At 41.5% G+C, this 20,177-nt stretch overlaps 1 protein-coding gene across 2 annotated transcripts in view; it reads right to left on the bottom strand.

Annotated features, from left to right (window-relative positions):
• Positions 1-2,027: 2,027 nt before the first annotated feature.
• LOC126187686 (uncharacterized) overlaps positions 2,028-20,177 on the bottom strand; it is a 68,976-nt gene continuing 50,826 nt past the window's right edge. The window contains exon 5 of one of the 2 annotated variants that reach the window (XM_049928926.1): positions 2,028-2,644. In XM_049928926.1, coding sequence (XP_049784883.1) covers positions 2,438-2,644 — 207 coding nt within the window. In that variant the 3' untranslated portion in view covers positions 2,028-2,437. The remainder of the gene's footprint in view (positions 2,645-20,177) is intronic. The other variant, XM_049928925.1, reaches the window with a different exon arrangement.

The raw sequence follows: 20,177 nt of genomic DNA, 5'->3' as shown, positions 1-20,177 counted from the left end.
GCCTTCTTGCTTACCACTGTTGAAGAGCAATTCAGAGATGGCGATTGCATCTTTTAACAGGGTCGAACACCTGTTCATAATGCACGATCTATGGCGGACTGGGTACACGACAATAACATCCCTGTAATGGACTTACCTGCACAGAGTCCTGACCTAAATCCTATAGAACACCTCTGGGGTGTTTTGAAATGCCGACTTCATGCCAGGTCTCACCGACCGACATCGATACGTCTCCTCAGTGCAGCACTCCGTAAGAATGGGCTATCATTCCCCAAGAAATCTTCCAGCAGCTGATTGAACGTATGCCTGCGAGAGTGGAAGCTGTCATCAACGCTAAGGGTGGGCCAACACCATACTGAATTCCAGCATTACCGATGGAGAGCGCCGCGATGTTGTAAGTCATTATCACCCACTTGTCCGGTTACTTTTGATCACATAGAGTATTTGTTTCGGGCCTTTATACTGAGATTAATATCGTCAGTTATTTTCTGCTCAAAATTTTGTTAAAACTGATTCCCGTATTCTAAAGCAAATTGTGTGCGTTTAACTTTAAAAATATCTTTAAGTATTTAACGTCCTGAATTATCACCTCCATTGTGGCATCTGTTAAATGTTTTATGATGGCTTTTCATCGTTTATTTTGTTAATGTTAAAACGCCGCTAAGGCAAACAAATATTGTTAAAAGTCTTTTAATTTTTTTCTCAGTATCTTTCCACTCCCAGCTCTATGATCCTTGCCATTTCAATTTTCAGAGACATTATCGAATGGTTCCTCGCCAATTCCTTATCACTAATCTTTGAAAAGGAACACTGCATGTAGTTAACACTGCATGTAGTTCAGAACTTGGGAGCGACAGTCAGGAGGTTAGTAGTGTTAAATTCTTGGGATTACAGTGGATAACAAATTCAGTCTGTAGGAACAAACAACGGAACTGAAGAACTACCTCAGCAAATCTTTATTTATATGCAGCTGTCAGAAACTGCTGATATAAAAGTAAAGAGCAAACACATTTCGCTTACTTACATTCCTTAGTGTCATCGGGACCACTTTTTTAGTAAATAATCACTTCAAGCTAAAGTTTTATGAGCAAAAAAGCATGTTAAATGAGTTATTTGTGATACGATGTCAAGAGCATTCTGCAGAGGCGTGTTCAAGGAATTGGGGGAACTAATTACTGCTTCGTAATATACTTTTTTCGTTAATGAAATTCGATATACCTTTTTCTCAAACCAAAAGTCCTGTTCATGAGATCAGTACTATAAGCAAGAATGATCTACATAAATATTTCAAGTCAATTACTCTGGTTCAGCAAAGTGACCCTTATTCAGGAACATACAGTTTCAATAAAGTGCCAGTAGGAATAATTAGATTAGCTGCAACTGAAGTGCAGTATAAGAGGAACCTACAGGATTTATTTGTGGGCAGCTCCTTTGTTGATGAATATTTCCTTTGATCTTGAGGAGCCTTATGCCACAGCTGAACAGGTCGCTAGAATAATTGGTCACTAGTTGTTCAAAAATTCTAAGCTACTGACTCATCAGAACATCAAAAACAGACGTTTTCATACACAGCGTGCAGACTTATTCTCCTCAAGTTGAGTACTGATGCTGATAGCTGACATATGGGGCTCCACACTTTGAGGACTTTTGTTTTTGATGTTCTGATGATGGACTGTGCACCAAATGCATCAATAAATAAGCATTTTTGAACAGCAGGTGACCAGTTATTCTATCCACCTATTCAGCAGTCCTATAGCTCTCCTCAAGTTTACATCATTGTCACATTGTTACAGGACCCCTGCGCAATTTCGTGTTTCACATTAAGTTATTTCATTTGAACCAGGTGGTGTAAATAATGTTCATAATGTCAGATAACGTACGCATTAAGTGAAATCCGACTTCCGCTCATCTTCAGTGCAGTAAAGCGACCAACGTAAAGAAAAAGAAAAAAAGTTGTAAATAAGTGCTGAAAAGCGTTTTCAGTTTAATGATGTGTGGATACAATAGATTAAGAATTACCTTAAGCACTCCATTGTTAAGTACTTTTATATGTTTGAAACAAGTCTGCTATTACGCTTGAAATGAAAATATATTTCAGATATTTTACCAATTCCACCACCACGAGGACCATTTCCCCCAGGATTTGTTGAAGGAACATTGGCAATCTCAGTTTTTTTGTAAATATGTATTATATATTCTTTTTTCATGACATATTCTTCATCCTATGTATCTATGGAACAAAACATATAACGTAACAACAGATTTTTAAATTTTTCTTTTACAGTCTCCTGCACGTTATCAAAACCTACTCATTTGTTGAATTATGTAAATATGTCACGCAACGTAGTACGTCACAGTGACCTCTATGTTTATACAGAAGAATAATACTTCAAGACTACATCACTACATGTTGCAATCCAGTGCCCAGAGTTCAAGACTAAATCTTCCTGTGGCTGACCCTAGAAGATTTATCATGTCCATGTTTTGCTACAATAAACTTTTTCGCATTTTGAATGCCGAACTTCTTTGTAGAATCAGCGTCAGACTTCCCTAGAACTTTGGGTTCGCTTCTAGAGATCCCATTTGCTGGCCTTGACGAAGGCGTCAAGGTCAGTTCGTCTCGATTCGTCTGCGATGTCGATCTCTGCAAAAAAAGTGGCGTTAGATTTCATTCCATTTCCTTGGAAGGAGCTTGTTTTTATGAGGCTATAAGTAGTAGAATCATAAATTGCTTCTCAAATAAATACAACAAGATTTACATATCTCACCTTACAGAAATTCTCTCTCACAAGGGGAGGCCACCACTTTCGGATCACGGATGAACTTCGAATTTTGTACACCTCCGACAGCCCATCAGGAAAAATGTGCAAGGAGTAAGGCGTACTACTTAAGCGATTTAGAGAAAATCGCAAGAGTAGTTGTGCGCGCCAGTGATGTACCGCTATGATGCGAACCTGAGCATTAACTGGCGGCGGCCACGTGGTTAGCGTTCAAATTCCGTAATCGGTCGATTCCTGGATCGAGTCCCGGTCATATTTTTCTCTAAGTTACAATTTTTTCGACACTACTCACATTATTTCGCACATACTACATTTGAAATATAATATGATGAAAAGACACGTGTATTTGCACGAACTTTCATTGAATTTTCAATGTTATTATTAATACAACAAATATTATGCGACTTTTATTTCTATAGGCATGTCAAAAACTTTACCTCAAGCACCTTCAAATTTCTTCATGTCTGATTGACGATGAACGTGGTCGATTGCCGAAATATTGTGTACTATGCACACTCATACGAGGCTGTTCACCCGAGATTTATTTCGTCAACGAGAAATTACTTATCGTGAAGGTGTAATAAAAATACATTCAATCGTACATCGCAAATTTTCAGCACCAATAAAATGTTGCGCTACGCGTAATTTGCATCCAAATTGGCGGAAGAAAGAGAATTTTTTTCAAAATGTTAATCAGGTTTGATTTTCCTTAGAAACTACGAAGATTCCTTGTGCATGCGTTAAAACTGCATTCATACGATGTAATAATGCCGTGTCTGTACGAAAAATATCATCCTGTAACTTGTAATGTTGAAAGCATGTGCGACGATTATTCGTACGTTACCCTCATATTATGGCATATTGTACGATGTCATTTACACTTTTATTTATCGATGTTTGACTTGGTGTCTCCAAGCCTGTCTCTCGTCCCTGAAACCTGTATCCGCTGATCCAAGCATTCTGCTGCAAAGCAGTTCTCGGTACCTTACCCGATTACAGGTAAAACGGTCTGCGCAAATCATACCAAGCTTAATTTTCAGAAAAACGTCATGCGTTTCATCGTTTACTTGTTGATGGTTATAAATATAATATTTGTTTTGGTAATAAGAAAAGAGCAAACAACCAAATATCATTGGAAATTCAAGTTCTTGCAAATACACGCTTATTTTTATCATATTACTTTTGAAATGTAATATGTATGAAATAATATGACTAGTGATGAAAAAATGTGAATAAAAAAATTAAAAAAGTGCTACTCGATCCAGCGATCTACCGATTACGCAACTTCAAGCTTAACCATATGACCGCCGCCATCTTGCACTCAGAGTCGCAACACACCGGTACAACATTGACGCATAATACTTCTCTTGCTATTTTCTCGAAATCGCCAAAGTAGTACGCCTTGCTACTTTCACGTTATGTTGTCCTAATCGACTACTATAGTTCAATTCTTTTATCTTGGCGGCTCGCGCATGCCCGCCCAGACGTGGAAGATTGCTGCGTTGCCAGTAGCACGCGCCAAGAGAAGCAGCGCCATAGTATAGTATAGTTCGCAAACTTACGTTTGGGGAGGGGGGGGGGGGGGGAGCGCGCAGTTTATGAAGTAAAGCCACCACGGCCGCATTAACCCTTTCGCTGCTTCAGAGACGTGCTCCCCGCATTCCGCGCTATGCGCGATTTCGTCACCACTGCACTGCTCGCCTGTGCAGACACATGGTGTTCCGACTGCTTTGACACACTTATCATTCGCTTTCACAAAAACTATTTGGCCCAAAAATTTGATTTTTACACATCTTATTGACTGTTACCTTCCCCCCATAAATGACTTAATTTTGTTTCGATGTTCAACGCAGTTATTGTGCAGCATTAAATGTAGAAAACCATTGCACAAAATTTTGAAGAGTTTGCAGAGGTAAAAGTCCATAGCGTATACTTCTCGTATGGTCGATTTTAGTTGGCAATAGAAATTTCAAGAAATTACATTCAAACGAATAAAATTCATGAAGTAAGACACTTCGATATTGTTTTTAAATAAAGAAAATGTTTCGCACCGAATAAGATTACATCTCGGAACCTTCTGCTTCGCATCCAAACACCTTCACTTACGCTCAACGCAGCTCGTCGTGTAACAGAATTCCTGGAGTAGTTTAAACAATCACGCAAGATACCGACAAACACTGTTGGTATGACTATGATTTACTCACGTTTCGACGAAGTACAATAGGAAATAAATCATTACCGCTGTTCTTTATTGCGAAAAAGCGGCTAGTGAGAATGAATCTCTTTTCTATCACCTGAATTAGGAGGTTTATTGCTTGTTTGGTTTAATTAATTAATAGAATATGAAACAGTTGGTATAAAGAATGCTTTTTCCAAACTTTGTTTTATAGAAAGTCTGCTACCAAGACATTGCTTTTGTTCAATTACTTTATGACTGAACGTTTCTAAAACTGAAGACACTCGTCCGTGCTCTGCATTGCAGTCGAGCTATGGCAACGTCGTTCTCTGATCATTGGCTGACTGTGTTTTGTGACGTCAGATGCGCACAACGAACCTAAACTCGGTCGCCGTCGTAAATGATGCGCACTTTAAAAGTGTACAAAATTTGTAGTAAATCCGTGATCCTAACGTCTTGGTCTCCCATTTGTCAATCTTTCTCTCTACCCCCACTCCTCTCAGTCTCTTTCTCTGTACCAGTCTCTCTCTCCCTTCCATACCCTTTGTCTCTTTTTCTCTGTCTATCTCTCTCTCTCTGTCTCTCTCTCTCTCACACACACACACGCGAGATTCAACGCCGACTGGTGGCGCTGGGGACACGAGATGCGGTAAAAGAGAAGTTCGTTTGGCATATTTAGCCGTGAATCTACTTCTTGGGAGTTCGGCCGCCTGGTGCAAGTCTCTTTATTTGACGCCACTTCAGTGTTTGCGCGTCGATGAAAATGCTGAAATGTTACTGAGTACATCATACACACCCCATTCCGACCGGAAACAGTCCTCAACCAGACTGGGAATCGAACCCGGGATCCAGTGATCGAAAGACAGCAGCTCCAACCACAACACCAAATGTGGACCAACGCGCTATTAAATAGCTGGTCATAATATTTTTGTTATGATTGTGATGAAACTTGTATCTACGAAAGCTTGCTCTCTCTGCGATATCCATTAACAAAATGTTTCAAGGTTTCAAGCCGTGTAAAATGGTAACTGCCCACGAGCTTTCGGCGGAGATCCCCTCTGCCATCGTCAAGTGGTTGACAGCCGTGTGTATGCCGCTCCGTGCTTAGCCGTGCCGCCACCAGTGACGTCACTGATGCCCAGTCCCGCGCCATATACGGCAATGTTTTGATGCCGCGCCCGGTTCAACTCACCAATCGCAGGATCCTAGGCCCTACTCAGTTACAATCCACCGTCTTTATTGAGGGTGGTTTCCGATATTTTGAGCTATATTTCTTAATTTATTACGCTGTCCCAGAAGCCACTGGTCCATTTACTACTAGAATTATCGTCGAATGCTATGTGGTGTTCGTTTTCCAGTCTATGCTCCGCTACAGCTAATTTTTCTGGATTGCGTAGATGGAAAGTCTTTCATATTCTTTTTGGTGTTGTTCAATAGTGCAGACAGTCTGATCGACATAAAATGGCCACACTCACACGGTATTTTATCTATTCCAGCTGTTGTGAGGCCTACATCGTCTTTTGTAGGTTTCATTAGATGCCGGCTCTTTGCTGGGGGCCTGAAGATTGTGTCGCTTTTGTATTTATTCAGGAGCCGGCTTACCTTTCCTGTTATTAAGCCACAAAATGTGTCTTCTTCGTAGGTATTCTGCTTTCGTGGCTTTGATAGAAATGCCTTCTAAGTTTGTCTGTTGTTGTAACAGCTTGTTGTTGTAACTTTGTCTGCGCTGCACGTTCCTGTCCGCCGTAAACCCAATAGGCGTCTCGGTCACAGTATTCACCGGGATCCCACATACACACCACCAACTACCACCACCCAGCACATAAATGTTCTGATGAACTTGGTACATCGAGCTGAAGCCGTTTCAGACGCCAACACCTACCGCTGGAACTAATCCACTTACTTCAAGTTTTCAAGGAAAACGGTTACAACAACAGACAAATTGCACAGGCAGTTTCGTCTAGGCCGCGAAAACAGAAGGTCTCCGAATAAGATTAGGTATTTACCGTTTTGTAGCTCAATAACAGAGAAGATTAGCCGGCTTCTAAAGAAAAATCGAAACGACAGTCTTCAGGCCCCCAGCAAAGTTCTGGAAACTAATGAAGCCTGTGAAAGAAGTGTAGGTCTCAGAAGACCTGTAATATACAGAATACCGTGAGGGTGTGGGTAGTTTTATGTCGGTCAGATTGTCTGCTCTGCTGAACAGCACCGCATAGAACATGAAAGGTGTTTCCACCTACGGTTTCCAGAGAAATCGGCTGCAGTGGAGCATGCCTTGGAAAACGGACACCGAATTGCATTCGACGATACTTTTATTATTAAGCGGACCAACGGCTTCTGAGATACCGTAATAAATTAAGCAATGGAGATTAAAATATCGGACACCGGCCTCAATAAAGACGGTGGAGTGCAGCTGAGTGCGGCCGGGGTCCTGTGGTTGGAGAGCTGAAGCGGGCGTGGCGGGCGCGCCGCCAAAACATTGCCGTATGTGGTGCGGTACTGGGCATCAGTGACGTCACTGGTGGCGGCGCGGCTACGTAAGTACTCCAGCGGCATTCACACGACTGTCAACCACTTGACGATGGCGGAGGAGATATCTGCCGAAATCTCGTGGGAAGTTACCCAACTAAGCCGGCTTGAAACCCGAGAATATTTTGTTAGTGACACTTGTAGATTCATTGACAGGAGGAATACTTCGGTGGAACGGAAACTTGTGATCGGCTGATTGCTACACATAATTATGCTACGGTCAACGTGTATCCTGTTGTCATCTGAAACATGTGAAGTGTGAAACTGTTAAGAGAGTGGTATGTACTCTGTTGGAACGTGACGTTAAGTAATTGTTATGCTCCAAGAAGTACGCTCTGAAGGTTTAGATCACCTGCGCAAAAGCGAAGACTCTGGGGACAGCGGCTGTATACAGAAGAACCCTGGTTACTTCACAAGACAGATTGTAGAAGTTTTCTCTCCACGAAGATGCGGTTGAGATCGCGGTTAAGCATTTTAACTGTACCTTTTATTTAGACTGACGTTAGTACTTCGTGGGGTAGGTTCCAACCCCAAAACGAAAACCATATGAATCTTATTTACTTCTATCTTTGTCTAAACTATTAAATCATCAATAAAAGGACAGCTTGTATTTATGAAAAATTAATCATTATGAAGACAGAAAACGTGATCATAGAAACAATTAAGGCTCTTACATTAACATCAGGCTCTTAAAAAAAGTTTTTGGAGTTACGTTAGAAAACAAAGAAAGCTCACTTCAACTTCGTTGAGAAATATGTTCTGAGATCAAACAATGGTCAATTAAGTAAACTATAAAGAAAAAATAAACAATGAGTTTCAATGAAAATGACGGAAGGTGTTTGCAAGAATCAACTAAGCACTTATTTTCATTCTTCACAACCAAGACATACAACTTTTCGTTACAGAAACAAATTTTTCACATGTATTTTTGACATTTAGAGTATGTTTTGGTAGTTTTTGTGTCCCTTAGGTCGTGGACATATTGTGGCACCGGAATACCTTGACTATTTTGGCTGACTTGGCCACGTTTTGACCTGCATTGCAGAGTCGTCAAACTTGCTGTCATTTTCAAAATTTTCGCAAAGACCTTTGTCCATTGCAGTATGCGCGTTCCTAGAAAATTTCTGAAATTATTTTCCTCTCTTTGATATTTCCATTATCAACTTCATGCTCAGTTGTTTTATAAGATGCCGATGCACCGTCTTGATCCTCTTACTTAAACGCTTTTTTCCATAAAAATAACCAGATTATCTTGCTATTTCTTGTATTTCTTCGCGAATACTCTCTTCTTGTGCCTCTTCATCGTCTTGTATTTCACTGTCAGTTTCATGATCAGATACTCCTGTTTCACTGTCAGTGAACCCGGCTGCATCTTGAAATGAATCTGGTGTACCCAACTAATCAGCAGCCTTCATTAGCTAACAATAACTCCAAAATTTGATCTTCGTTCACATGTCGCTCTTTTCTGTCTAAAACAATTACAAACAATTTGTGGTTACTAATAAGAGAAGTAACTTTCATAAGTTCGTGGAATAGATTTCGACCCCGACTGGTACTTACCTATGGAAATAATGGTCGCTAGTTAGCACGCGCCTGCACAGTGCAAAAGCACAGCCGGTACTAAGTCTATATGGAAACGGAGTGGTAACTTTGCAATACAAGCGGAAATGTAAGCAAGAGAGTTACACGTGGGGTAATAAATTACCGCACGAATGTAGTTACAACTGAGTAATGTAATAAATCTCTAGCATCAGCCATAGGCAGTTGCATAGCCGGTTTTATTAATCTAAATTCCATTTTAAATGCATATAAAAAGGTGTAGTGTTGTCCACGTGCTGTATTTCAAACATTTCAGGTATCGGTCATTTGACTGCTAATAACTTGTGAACTCTAATATCTATACATATGGAGGCAGTCATCTAACTGGCAAACTTATCTGAGGTAGCAACATATATTTGCATAACAAATTAACTGAAATAAATGGATTTATGGATTACCATCAGCAACCGTTCGTTTCCTATTTGCTATTCGTTCAAAATTTTTTATACCAACTATACTGTTTTCAATAATAGCCCTATTCCAGAACGTGTAAGTTAAGCAATTATTTTATGTATATTGTGATAGGTGGACCTTAAAATTTCCCCCTATCGCTCCCAGAAAGAGAGCACTCAAATAACGGCCTACCACAATGAGACACATCCCTTTGACTTTGAGTAAACAACTGCATTTACACTGAGATTTGACAGACTATTGCCGATCAGTTACATAGTGATGACATTGATGATGATGATTCTGAAATTGAGGATGTGGATAGCAGAACTCAGACTGTTTCAAATGCACAAGTCTGTGGGCTTCCCGTAAGGAGACCTGAGAGAGGTGTGCCATGGTATCACATATGAAAGATGTGTGCAGCGCTTTGGTACATGCCTTCATTAACTTCTGCAGTAGTTCTTCGGTAGTGCGTAGCGTGGGCTCCCATTTTCCTCGAACGAGGAAAACAGAAATTCTCATGCTTGGGAAGAGATTTTCATTTGCCAAAACCGAAAAGAGATGCAAGGCTTTCCAGAAAAATGGTTCAAATGGCTCTGAGTACTATGGGACTTAACTGCTGTGGTCATCAGTCCCCTAGAACTTAGAACTACTTAAACCACACATCCATGCCCGAGGCAGGATTCGAACCTGCGACCGTAGCAGTCGCGCGGCTCCAGACTGTAGCGCCTAGAACCGCTCGGCCACTCCTGCCGGCCTTTGCAGAAACCTCGATTTGAAAACTTCTTTCTAAACACCAAAATACAAGGAAGCTGCATCAACACACGTACCAACAAACTCAGAGAGACGCAAACATTTGCTCATGTGATGCTGCAAGCGTGCCTTTCTCGTCACCCACGACGTTGTTGTTGTTGTTGTTGTTGCGGTAGTGGTGGTGATGGTCTTCAGTCCAAAGACTGTTCAATGCAGTTCTACATGATTCTCTACATTGTGCAAACCTCTTCATCTCCGAATAACTACTGCAACTTAGATCCTTTTGAATACGCTTACTGCATTCATCTCTTGGTCTCCCTCTACGACTTTTACCCCAAACCCCCCCCCCCCCCCCCCCCACACCCCTCCAGTACTGAATTGGTGATTGGGGAAATTAATGTCTCAGAATATGTCCTGTCAGCCTGTTTCTTCTTTTAGTCAAGCTATGCCAAAAATTTATTGACTTCCCAATTCAAATCAGTACCCCCTAATTAGTTACACAATCTACACATCTAATCTGTAGCATTATTCTGTAGCACCAGATTTCAAAGCCTCTGTTCTCTTCCTGTCTAAACTGTTTATCGTTCGTGTTCCTCTTCCATACATGGCTACACTCCACACAAATACCTTCCGAACACACTTCCTAACACTTACATCCGTATTCGATGTTAACAAATTTCTCTTCTTCAGTAACGCTTTTCTTTCCATTACCAGTCTTAATTTTATGTCCTCTCTACTTCGGTCATCATCATCCTTTACTTCGTTGCCCAAATAGCAAAACTCACGTACCACTTTTAGTGTTTCGTCTCCTAATCTAATTCTCCCGGTATCATCTGATTTAATTCGACCACATTCCATTATTCCTGTTTTGCTTTTGTTGATGTTAATCTTATATTCTCCTCTCAAGACGCTGTCCATTCCGTTCATCTGCTCTTCCAAGTCCTTTACTGTCGGCAACAGAATTACAGTATAGTAGGCAAACCTCAACGTTTTTACTTCCCCTCTCTGAACTCTAATTCCTTCTCCAATTTCTTTTTTGTTTTCTTTAATGTCTGCCCAGTGAGCAGATTGTATAACATCGGGACTAGGCTACAACCCTGTCTCACTCCCTTCTCACACACTGCTTCCCTTTTATGACTCTCGACAATTGTTAACACCGTCTCGTTTCTTTACAAGTTACACATAACCTTTTGCTCACAGTATTTTACTCCTGCTACCTTCAGAATTTCAAATATTGTAATCCAGTCACAGTGTCAAGAGCTTCCTTTAGATCTACAAATTCTATAAACGAAGGTTTGCCTTTCCTTTACCTATTTTCTAAGATAACTTGTAAGGTCAGTATTATCTCGTGTGTTCCTACATTTGTCCGGAATCAAAAGTGATGTCCACTGAGGTCGACTTTAACTCTTTTTCTATTTTTAAGTAAATTCGTTTTAGTATTTTGCAACCATGAATTCTTAAACTGATAGTTCGGTAATATTCACACCTGTCAGCACCAGCTTTCTTCTGAATTGGATTTATTATATTCTTTTTTAAGTCTGAGGGTATTTTGTCTTTATCATACTTCTTGCACATCAGAGGGAATAGTTTTGTCATAGCTGGCTCTACCAAGACTGTCAGTAGTACTGATGAATGTCGTCTACGCCAGGGGCCTTGTTTCGATTTAGGCCATAAGCGCTCTGGCAAATTGTTCTCGCAGAATCATATTTTCTATCTCATTTTCATTTAATTCCTCTTCCCTTTCTATAATGTTGCCTTCAAGTTCATCCCCCTTGAACAGACCACCTTCCACTTTTCTCTTCTTTGCTTAGCACTGGTTTTCAGTCTGAGCTCTTGATATTCATACAGTTGCTTCTCTTTTCTCCAAACGCTTCTTTAATTTTCGAGTAAGTTGTACGTATCTATCTTTCCTCTAGTGAAATAAGCTTCTAGATCCTTACATTCGTCCTCTAGCCATTCCTTTTTAGCCATCTTGCACTACCTGTTAGTCTCTTTTTTTTAACATTTGCATTCCCTTCTGTCTGTTTTATTTGCTGCATTTTTATATTTTCTCCTTTCATCAGTTAAATTCCATATCTTTTGCGACATGCAAGGATTTCTACTAGGCCCTGTTTTTTTTACCTATTTGATCCTCTGTTGTCTGCACTACTTCTTCTTTCAGAGCTACCCATTCATCTTCTACTGTATTTATGTCTCCCGTTCTAATCAGTAGTTCCTAATGCTCTTTCTGATACTCCCAACTATCTCTCGTTCTTTGAACATATCCAGGTTCCGTCTCCTTAATTTGCTACCATTTTGCAATTTCTTCAGTTTTAATCTGCATTTTATAACCAATACTTTGTGGTCAGAGTCCACATCCCCTCCTGGAAATATCTCACAATTTAAAAACTGGTACCTAAACCTCTGTGTTGCTATTATATACCGAAGCGCCAAAGAAACTGGTATAGGCATGCATATTCAAATACAGAGATATGTAAACAGGCAGAATATGGTGCTGCCCGTTGGCATCGCCTATATAAGACTAGTGTCTGTCTCAGCTGTTAGATCGGTTACTGCTGCTGCAATGGCAGATTATCAAGATTTAAGTGAGTTTAAACGTGCACCAGCACGACCATTTCACGAGTGAACCGTGAATATCAGGAATCCGGTAAAACATCATATAACAGTGCTGCGGCCGGAAAAAGATCCTGCAAGAACGAGACCGACGACGATTGAAGAGAATCGTTCAACGTGACAGAAGTGCAACCCTCCTGCAAATTGCTGCAGATTTCAATGCTGCGCCATCAGCAAGTGTCAGCGTGTGAACCATTCACCGAAAGATCATCGATACGGGCTTTCGGAGTCGAAGTCCCACTCGTGTAGCCTTGATGGCTGCACAACACAAAGCTTTATGCCTCGCCTTGATCCGTCAGCGCCGACGCTGGAATGTTGATGACTGGAAGCAAGTTGCCTCGTCGGACGAGTCTCGTTTCAAATTGTATCGAGCGGATGGACGTGTACGGGTATGGAGAAAACCTCATGAATCCATGGACCCTGCGTGTCAGTAGCTAGAGTGTCCGTCGCTTCCATTCGGGTTTCCAACAGTGACATCGTAGGTACCTGCACAGTTCAGTTGGTGAGAGCATTAGCCATAAAATTGCGGGTTTCGTCGTTGCTGCTGCGCTGTTGGTGGTGGCTGCTTTCTGGAGATTTCTGATGTCTGACAATTTGCCGCCCCATTTCGTTTACAACAAAAGTTATCTTGGCTATCTGTATTCTTCCACTCTGATTTCCATAATCATCACGCCCTCGTTCGTCGTGCTCTACAGGTGACACGTAGGTGTTGACGGAAAGAATTGCGTTGTGCAAGGTAAATTACGTATATTTCTTCATCCTCAGAACTAATAACCTTTTCTTTACGTGAGAATTGAACTTGTTTCCATACATACTTATAAATCTTTGTTTTTCGCAGGTTCGTAATCGGGTGAGTGACAGTGAAAGGATGTGATGTTCTCAGCAGCCTTCAACATATGTGAAAATTCATCTGAAGAAACTGTTATTTGGTTTCTGACTCACACTCGTCGATGATGCGGAAGCCGAAGCTGGCCATCTTCGTTAAAACCTCACGAAAAAAAAAATCCACTAAACGTACTTCATTGCTTGAAAACTTGCAATTCAAACGCAGATAAAAAAGTTAAATACAAATTTTAAAAATTTAGTCTTTTTTGAAAATAATACAAACCGATAAACATACAAAACTAAAAAATAGTCCTGCTGCAGTTTTGAGGTATGAAATGAATACTACTAGAAAGCACGAAATCTACATGTTTTAGCAAAAACGTGAAATGAATAATATTCAAAGGTAAAATTTCGTGTCAAGTGTATGTCAATCAAGTTTCAAAGAATAATTGTTTCCATTTTAGGAAGGAAAACCTGTCATTTTCTTCTACTACAATTACTGTTTTTCTGAAGTTCGACGACCTCAATGAGACATGTGTTAACGCCATGAAGCCGAGTTGAAACATAGCGATGATATTTTCTACACAACTGACAACTCCAAGGGTGGTCCCATGGAAAACGGAAAATAATTTATACCTCTACTTAGTGACCACCTTAGCGAGACTGAAGTGCCAACCTGCCGCAATTTAAGTTAGCAAAAACAATTTATTTTGAATTCCCTCCTTGTTTTCACTTTGTACAAATACCAGTTCTCTCGTGTGTAATTTTAGCTACAATTTTTATATAAAACTGATTCCAAATTCCAGTCGTTTGGACTTGACATAATTTTGCAAATTTCTAAACAAAATTTGAATTTTCTTTCATTTTCATGCAGGACAAGTGGGTCATTTTAAGTAGTGTTAGCAGAAGTGGAAAGTGGAACTGCAGGGCCACTAGTGTCTACTTGTACTACATCTTCATCTATAAGCTGGAAGAAGGCTTACTATGTATAGCGGAGTGTACTTCTTGCACCACTGACATTTACTCGATGCGACACTCCAGTCACGAGTTGTGCAACTGAAAGAAGGATAAGCCTCGGTGTGACCTCTAATCTCTCTGATCTCACTTTCAAGATATTTTCGCGAGATATAGCTTACATAGAAAGAACTCTTATAGGAATGTACGCTCTCGGAATTTCAACTGCAAAAAACACCGTTTCGCGAACGGGTGACGAAACGAGTAGCTCATCTTTCATTCTTCTTTATATCTTTTGTAAATCGTGCTTCGTAAGCATCCCAGTGTGAGAAACAATAGTCAAGTAACGACCGGACGGAAGCATTGTACGCTATCTCCTTTGTGGGTGGATTACACTTTTCTGAGGATTGTTGCAGCGAATCTCAGTCTGGAAAAATCTGGAAATTTGTGGTAAGGTCTTATGGGACCAAACTGCTGAAGTCGTCGGTCCCTAAGCTTACTCACTACTTAATCTAAGACCAACTTACGCTAAGGACAACACACACACCCATGCCCGAGGGAGGACTCGAACCTCCGACGGGTGAAGCCACGCGGACCATGACAAGGCGCCATAAACCGCGCGGCTACCCCGCGCGTCTCTCAGTCTGGCATCTGTCTTTCCTACGTTAGCGTTGTACTTGGTGTGGGAACATGGTCAGTTGCTCTCAAACATTATCAGAGCGTTGCCAACCTTAACGTGAACGTACTATGAACGAATTGTCACGAAAAGTGTCACATGCACTCGCTCCATGAGACTCTACGGGGAAGTTTGACATTTAACATACGCCAGTCTCGCTAAGTGTAATGAGTAGTAGATTCCCTTTGTACACAGTATTACTAGACATGAAAATTTCTAAAACTTAAATTCTAACATTCTGCTTATTGGAGGAATCTCACGGAATTTTCAGAGAAAGCGCGAAGAATGTCGTGAGTATCTTTACCACGCTAATGCACAGACTTCAGTTATAGGTAGAGTCATACTGTTTAAACTGGTGCCAGAGACAGGCATTCGTGACAGATTGTTCTGAAATTCTTGTCTGAATATTACTTCTAGCGGATCGTTAGGGAACCGACTCGTGAGGACTTACATCTCCCAGTAACAATCAACTGAAATTTTCGGATCAGTACACGAGCGGTCCCAAGAATGTTACAGCATCAATGACTAAAGGTGTTGTATGTTATACAGAGGAACGTAGGAGAATATTATTGCTTTGCAAAAATGACTAAAAACAAACTGGAGAGAACGAAAATGTAAAGCACAAATACACCAAATTCAAAAGTATTGTACAATACGCCTTTGCCTAGTGTACGTCTGCAAAGCTCGTGAGAAATGAGAAAGGCCAACCGTTGTTCAATGGCCCTGTTACAAATTTGCTACGAAAGCAGAGAGAGCACACCACTAATATATACAAAGTCAAAGCCTAGGTGAGAAACTGCCGAAAAGCGTTAAATGAATTTAACGTAAAATTTTGTCAACGCTAACAATCCTAAGAAGTGTTTGTCTCAAGTAAGGTTAGTACGTGAAACGAAATAATATATTCAGTCGCTCAGTGACCATATCGACACCGAAACGGAAGATGACAGAGAGAAGGCCGAGAAACTAAGTTTGGGCTTCAGAAATTAACTGACGGAAAAAAAATCACAGAACCAAAAAGGAACTGTGCGACGTAGAAGAAAGTTGGTAGGCGTGTTTCTATGTCTGAAAGATGATGTCTATTCAAATTTCGTGCCCGTCGCATAAGAGCGGCGCTAGAAGCTCCACTATGAGGGTGCAAATCGGGTTTTGCTTTAAATACGCGCTACAAAGGCATGAGCATCAGTTACCTTTGTGAGTGGACGGGATGACGCCATTGTCATCATCACACTAAGTTTGAACGAGATCGTGTAATAGGGCTACGAGAAGCTGGATGTTCCTTCTAAGATATTGCACAATGGCTTGGCAAAAATGTAGCAAATGTACGAGGGTTATTCCAAAAGTAAGGTCCGATCGGTCGCGAAATGGAAACGACTATGAAAATCCGATAAAGCTTTGCACAGATGTGTTGGGTAGTGTCTCTAGTATAACCCCAGTTAGCATCACGTCGCTCTTCTCATTTCTGAGCTCGCAGTGAGTGCGTAAAGATGTCTAGAAAATAGTGTCTGCCGCCAAGTACGAGGGCCTGGTGAGAAATTTCGCCTGAAGCTATGCAGCCAACATTACATAACTGTCGTGCTGTTTCGTCTTCACGACAATTCTCAGCCGCATTCTGCAGGGGCAATGAAGATGCTCCTGCATCGTTTTCAAATGGAAATGTGAGATTACCCACAATACAGTCCGCAATTGTCTCCCCCTGAGTTTCATCTCTGGTCACATGAACCGCTGTCTTTGAAGACAACATTTTGACACAGACAACGAGGTGTAGGCCAGCGTGGAGAATTGGCGGAAAGCACTGGCGGCTGCCTTCTATGATGAGACTATTGAAAAGTTGGTACAACGCTATGACAAAAGTCTAAGTCAGAACGGCGACTACGTAGAGAAGTAGCTGAAAGGTGTAGCTAATTGTTACAAGTAAAACATTTCTGATGTTCACTGTGGTTTCAATTTGGCAATCAATCGGACCTTACTTTTGGAATAACCCTCGTACATGATTGCTGGCAGCGGTGGTCACAGGAACATGCGGTCGCAAGAAGACAGGGCTCCAGGTGGCCACGCGGCACTACCGAGAGGGAAAACCGTCGTGTTCGGCGTACGGCTCTGGCGCATCGTACTGCATCTACAGCAACAATTTCAGCAGAAATTGGCACCACAGTGGCACAACGAACTGTTGCAAATCGATTACTTCCAAAACAGCTCCAAACCAAACGGAATGTAACGTGCACAAACACAGACCCCAAAATACAGCCATTTGCGACTTCAGTGGTGTCAAGTGAAACTTCATTGCAGGGCCTAGTGGAAGTCTTTTGCGTGTTCTGATGAAAACTGGTCTTGCTTTGATACTAGTAACGTTTGTTTGAAGCAGACCGCTGAGGGCCTGAAACCAACTTTTCTGCGTGCTAGACGTATTGGACCTACTCTTCGAGTTGTGGTCTGGTTTGCAATTTCGTATAGCAGCAGAGGCACCTCGCGGTTATCTCATGCACCCTGACTGCAAATCTGTAAGTGAATCTGGTGATTACACTTGTCAACTGTAGAGCTTCCATTCATGGACAGAATTCCAGAGGCGGGTGGGGGATAGGGGTGGGGGCGGGAGATAGGGGTGGGGGTGGGGGAAGGTATTTCAAAATTCCAACAGTATAACCCTCGTCCACATACCGGGTGGGGGTGGGGGAAGGTATTTCAAAATTCCAACAGTATAACCCTCGTCCACATACCGCCTTTGTAACCCAAAATCCTCTATAGAGTGTCGACACATTCCCTGACCTGCTCGATCATTAAGTCTGTCTCCAGTCGAGCACAAACGGGACATCATCGGACAACTCCAGCGTCAGCCACAAACGGCACTAAGTCTCCCTGTATTGACCAAGCAAGTTAAACAGGCATGGAATTCCATCCCGAAAATTGACATCCGGCTTGTGTACAACACAATGCGTTCACGTTTGCATCCTTGCATTCAACATTCTTGTGGTTACATCGGCTCTTAAAGTACCAGTGTTTCACATTTGCAATGGCTTATCTCGTGCGTACATTAACCTGTGATCTTGAAAAGTTAATCACTTAAATATGTTATCCAACAAATGTATTCCTGAAATTTCATTACTCTAACTATTTTTTGGTGTTGTGATTTTTTTCCATCACTGTAGTTTCACTGCGGACAATCATAACACGGCTCCACCTTTCTATCACCATATCAAAACCCAAATAGTAGCTATGGAGGAACGTCATCGTGGAACAGGAAATTTCCGCATTATTACTTACCGAGTATTGGATGCAGAACTTCGTAGCAGACAGAACACCAGACCTTGTACTTAATTAGACAAAAACAACAGATGTAAATATAATTACGCGTGTCCGCCAAGAGAATGTTACTGGGCCATATTTATAATATACAGGGATAGCCATTAAAAATTGTTTTTCGGAATATTTGGCGAAATACATGTCAGATTAAAAAAAAGTGGTAATAAACGTTGTTCATCTCGAAGAGGGACATCCATTAACATAGCGCTCGACTCCCTTCACCACCCTGGGGGTGGAAGGGAGCAGTGACTTTGAAATCTTAAATGGGAACCCCCACCTTTTATTGCAGATTTGGATTATCCTTGAAAAAATATGTAACTTTTGTATGAAACATTTCTTTCGTTTCATGATGGCGGCGCTGTAATCGGCAAACATGGAAATAAGGTGACAATTATTGCAAAACGGTACTTTCTGAAACAAATACACATCCGATTAAGACAATCGAAGTGATTTATTGATATTTCTGATAATGCTAACCTACCACAATCGAATGAAGCACAAACCGTGATCATGCGCTCAGTCCGCGGTCAGACTGTTCGCGTTACTTCAGTGATTCGGACTGTACACATCTCGTCGCAACTGTTCCACAATCTTAACGATTGCGCTGAGGGTCGGTATCAGTGCCGCGCGCTTTGAGGCTCATAGAAATTTTGACGAAGCTCGTCAAAGGTTTGCTACTCTGTTCCCCTAAATGAATGTTCCGTCTGCAACAATGTTTTGTTTTAAACCTAGAGCCGGCCGAAGTGGCCGTGCGGTTCTAGGCGCTGCAGTCTGGAACCGCAAGACCGCTACGGTCGCAGGTTCGAATCCTGCCTCGGGCATGGATGTGTGTGATGTCCTTAGGTTAGTTAGGTTTAAGTAGTTCTCAGTTCTAGGGGACTAATGACCTCAGAAGTTGAGTCCCATAGTGCTCAGAGCCATTTTTTTAAACCTAGAGATACAGTCCGACCGCGGCCTGTGACAAAGGATAATAGCACAGTGAATGTTTGAGCTGCGGTTGCTGGAGATCCTCACATGAGTTCTCGGCAAACTGCGCACGGTTTAGGAACTTGGCAAAGAACTTTTCTACGCATACTCCACGCACACAAATGGCATCCGTTTCATCTGTCACTGAATCATGAACTGCATGGTGACGATTTTCACAATAGCCTGAATTTCTACAACTCGATACAGGAACAACTGGCAATCAATGATAATTTCATTTCACAGATACTTCTCTGCGGTGAATCAAATTTTACGAATCATGATCACGTGAATCGACATTATTATTGGTCAATGGAGAATCCCCACTGGGTAGGCAAGTTGAACATCTACGCCCATAGAGCGTCAACGTTTCGTGCGGTATTTTAGGTGCGCAGGTAATTAGCTCATACTTCATAGAAGGTAATCCGACTGGTCAGATTTACAGCGACATTGTGGATAATGTTTTACCCCTACTAATGGACGATGTTGCACTCCAAACAACACTGGATATGTGGTTTCAACACGATAAATGCCCAGTGCATTACTCACGACTAGCCCAAGAAGTTATAAATCTAAACTATACGGGTCGATGGACTGGACGAGGAGGTCCTCAAACGTGGCC

This window comes from Schistocerca cancellata, chromosome 5 (genome assembly GCF_023864275.1).
Source record: "Schistocerca cancellata isolate TAMUIC-IGC-003103 chromosome 5, iqSchCanc2.1, whole genome shotgun sequence".
Taxonomy (NCBI): Eukaryota; Metazoa; Arthropoda; class Insecta; order Orthoptera; family Acrididae; genus Schistocerca; species Schistocerca cancellata.
The sequence above is the reverse complement of the archived record's forward strand: the minus strand, read 5'-3'. Positions and strand labels throughout refer to the sequence as shown.